The sequence below is a fragment of the Aplysia californica genome, unplaced genomic scaffold (assembly GCF_000002075.1).
Source record: "Aplysia californica isolate F4 #8 unplaced genomic scaffold, AplCal3.0 scaffold00077, whole genome shotgun sequence".
NCBI lineage: Eukaryota > Metazoa > Mollusca > Gastropoda > Aplysiida > Aplysiidae > Aplysia > Aplysia californica.
Window position 1 is genome coordinate 1,141,460 of NW_004797347.1, and position 4,069 is coordinate 1,145,528.

General features: G+C 41.4%; 1 protein-coding gene across 1 annotated transcript in view; it reads right to left on the reverse strand.

Annotated features, from left to right (window-relative positions):
• Positions 1-2,781: 2,781 nt before the first annotated feature.
• LOC101852837 (extensin-2-like) overlaps positions 2,782-4,069 on the reverse strand; it is a 9,202-nt gene continuing 7,914 nt past the window's right edge. Inside the window, exon 3 of the mRNA XM_013080174.1 lies at positions 2,782-2,797. Coding sequence (XP_012935628.1) covers positions 2,782-2,797 — 16 coding nt within the window. The remainder of the gene's footprint in view (positions 2,798-4,069) is intronic.

A 4,069-nucleotide genomic window follows, 5' to 3' on the forward strand; every position in this document is an offset into this window, starting at 1 on the left:
AACGATAGATAGATAGATAGATAGATAGATAGATAGATAGATAGATAGATAGATAGATAGATAGATGGATGGATGGATGGATGGATAGATAGATAGATAGATAGATAGATAGATAGATAGATAGATGGATGGATGGATGGATGGATAGATAGATAGATAGATAGATAGATAGATAGATAGATAGATAGATAGATAGATAGATAGACCCTGATCTGACGCAAAACTATACAGTTTGGTTCCATCTACTGTAAGCTTTATGGTAAGGGTGGTGTTGGTATGAAATCTCACCAGTTCCCCTGAAAGTGCTCGAGTGGCGCTCCAGCACTCAAACTTTCATGGGTAGCCAGAGATCAGAGGTGTGCAATTAGCTTGACCAATACCTGCCTGCCAGTCTGATTGTTTGGCCTGCCGCTAGCCGAGAAAAGAGTTCCTCGAATTCTTATTACGACGGGGGCTCAGTTTGTCACAATTTCATTTCAGTAATCATGTACAGAAGACAGTCATAATTACAGCACTTTAACGCTGTAGTGATAACTTAAACATTTTTTATTCACCACCTTCAAATTGGCGGTGTAGAGACAGTCCCTCTAAAATTTAATGTAAATTCAGCTTGTGTTGTTCAATATTTCTTCCATTTTGCACGCAAATCAAAGCAAGTTTAAATTAGATTGTGATGTCAAGGGACATGACTCTTATCTTTACTGTGGGAACTAGATAATCAGGGGAGTAGCACGCCCTTGGATGACATCAAGAGCTTGGCGCGAAAAATAGAGAGATCGTCTGAGAGACTCACGGAGGTAGCCAGTCGAACTCAGGACCACTACGAGACAACACCTACCTTGGACGGGGGCCCCCTGACAGACCCGACGCATCGGACCGCCAGGTAACTTTACATGGTGTCAGAAGTGGGGTGTATGTCGTCACAAACCTGAATGAGCCTCTGTTAGGTAGACCAGCTATAGAAGCTTTGAAACTCTTGGAGAGAGTGAACGAGGTGAAGAAACAAAGTATACCTTCGGAATGTCCAGAGTTATTTACGGGGTTAGGAAAGATAAACAAGCCCTACAAGATCACACTGGATCAAGAAGCAAAACCGTTTTCTGTTGCGGTTCCTCATCGACTACCCCTGCCACTGAAAGAAAAGGTGAAAGAAGAGCTTGAGAAGATGGTGGAGCAAGAAGTTATTGAGCCAGTCTCTGAGCCAACAGACTGGTGTGCCCCCATTGTTGCCATTCCCAAGCCAAACGGAACAATCAGGTTATGTGTAGACTTCACCAAGTTGAATGAAAGTGTGCAAAGAGAAAATTTTCCCCTACCTACAACAACAGATCAGCTGCTAGCTCAACTCTCGGGATGTGAATATTTTAGTAAGCTAGACTGCAATAGTGGATTTTTTCAAATACCACTAGAGAAAGAGTCACAAAAGTTAACAACTTTTTTAACGCCATACGGGAGGTACTGCTTCAAGAGGTTGCCTTTCGGAATCAGCTCAGGACCGGAGGTCTTTCAAAGGGAAATGACCCAAATCTTGTCGGGTATTCCTGGAGTGGTGGACGACATTGACGATGTCTTGATCGGAGGAAAGGATAAGGAAGAACACGACAGGAGACTTCATATGGTACTTCAAAGAAAGAGGCAAGCAGGAGTCACCCTAAACGAAAAGTGTGTTTTTTGCGTCAAATCCATCAAATTCCTCTGACACATTATATCCAAAGAAGGCATACAAATAGACCCAGAAAAGGTGGAAGCCATCACAAAGTTACCGAGACCAGAAAAGATAGCCGATGTGCGAAGTTTCCTAGGCATGTTGAATCACATAGGAAAGTTTGCACCCGGTCTGGCAGAAAGGACAAAGCCGTTGAGAGATTTACTAAGAAAAGAAACAATATGGACCTGGGATGATCCGAAGGAACAAGCATTTCAGTCATTAAAGAAACAGATGAGTACAGCACCTTTACTCATTCACTACAGTCCTCAAAAGTCAACAAAGATATCAGCTGATGCATCATCCTATGGCATGGGTGGTGTACTGGTGCAAAAAGAAGGCACAGATTGGAAACCAGTCTATTGTGTGTCAAGGTCACTTACAGATACAGAGCGAAGATATGCACAAGTTGAAAAAAGGAAGCCTTAGCAGTTACTTGGTGCTGCGAGAGATTTGCAGACTTTTTGGTGGGATTGCCAAAATTCCTCATTGAAACAGATCACAAACCACTTCTTCAACTGATGAAAACAAAGTATCTGGATGAATTGACCCCTCGCATTCAGAGATTTAGGATGAGAATGATGAGGTTTTCCTACAATATCGTCCATGTACCCAGAAAGAATTTGGTAACAGTCGATGCATTGTCAAGAGCTCCGGTGGGAGTGCCAAGTAAAGAAGATTATCAAATGGAAGAAGAGTGTGAGCTACACATCAGATCTGTCCTGGAAGGATTCCCAGCAAGTGACAAGAAATTGCAAGAAATTAGAGAGCAGCAAGATGCAGACGAAATCTGTAAGAAATTAAAAGAATACTGTCAGTCCTCATGGCCAGCGACAACCAAAGTCGATCCAGTTATGAAGCCATATTGGACGTCGAGAGACGAGCTGACTGTGGAACAAGGTTTGCTACTATACCAATGCCGAATAATTGTTATTCCCACAATATTAAGACAGGATATATTGAAACGTCTTCACGAAGGACACCAGGGGATAGTCAACAGGGGATAGTCAAGTGCAGTGCGCTGGCTCGAAGCAGTGTATGGTGGCCTGGACTGTCACAACAAATCGAAACGTTGGTTACAAACTGTCCAGACTGTGAAAAAGAAAGAAAGGTCAGTCCAGAACCATTAAAGCCGACAGTCACTCCAGACTACCCTTGGCAAAGGGTGGGTATGGATCTTTTTGTGTGGAAAGGTCACACATATCTACTAATAGTAGACTATTACTCGAGGTGGATTGAGATAGCTCATCTAAGAGAGCCTACTGCTTCAAATGTCGTAGAACATTGCAAGTCAATCTTTGCTAGATTTGGAGTTCCTGAAATCGTCGTCTCAGACAATGGATTCCAGTTCGTTGCACACGAGTTTCAAAAGTTCTCACAGTACTATGGTTTAACGCACATGAGAAACAGCCCTCTACATCCTCAGAGTAATGGAGAAGCTGAAAGAGCCGTCAAAACTATCAAAATGTTACTGAGTAAGTCTGATGATCCTTACTTGGCTCTCATGAACTACCGCTCCACTCCTTTACAGCAAGGACAGAGCCCAGCAGAACTTCTAATGGGTAGGAAAATCAGGACAAGAGTGCCCATTTTCCCAGAAAAATTGGTCCCAAAGGGGGGAGAAAGGCAGGACATTTTTTTAATTGGCTCAAAGAGAGAAGTGGCCCCTCTTGTTATGTAGACTCTTTGTAGGTATCAAGGTATCGAGTATCTCGTATCGATACCTTCCCATCACTACCGCGAAATTGAACTGGTGAAGTTTAGAGTAGTGATGGGCCGATACCACAATTTAGATATCGATGTTGATATCTAGTACTTTTTCAAGGTATTGATACCGATACCTCGATACCTAATGCTTTTAGTAACATACGTCGGGGGTAATAAGTAAAGACAAAAATACAACTATACTTTTCCAAGTATTTAGGTAATCGCGTCTAGACAAGTTGTGACTATTTAGTTGAGACTCTAACAAAAATTATTTGTGTGTGAGAGAGAGAGAGAGTAAATACCCAAGTATGAGAATAAAAACAAAAATTAAGTGAAGTATGGGAGGAAAGTCAACTTTGCAGAAAAATGTTAGTATTGGAAAATAAAAACACAAGAGTTCTAAAAAGGCAATTCAATTTCCCAGATTTTTAGCAACTTTAAATTAAACTAATGAGGATAAATCAGGGTTGTCAGTGAGGATTTTGCAAAATCACCAGATAGATTTCATGAAAAACTTCTCTTTTTTTTTGTTGAAAAATCACTAAATTAATTTAAAACGCTTGCCCCCTACGAAAACTTATCAGTTTTGCTAAACAAAAAATTCTCATGGCCCAAGTCACTTGCTTTGGCAGCACTGGGATAAATAACACATAGGTA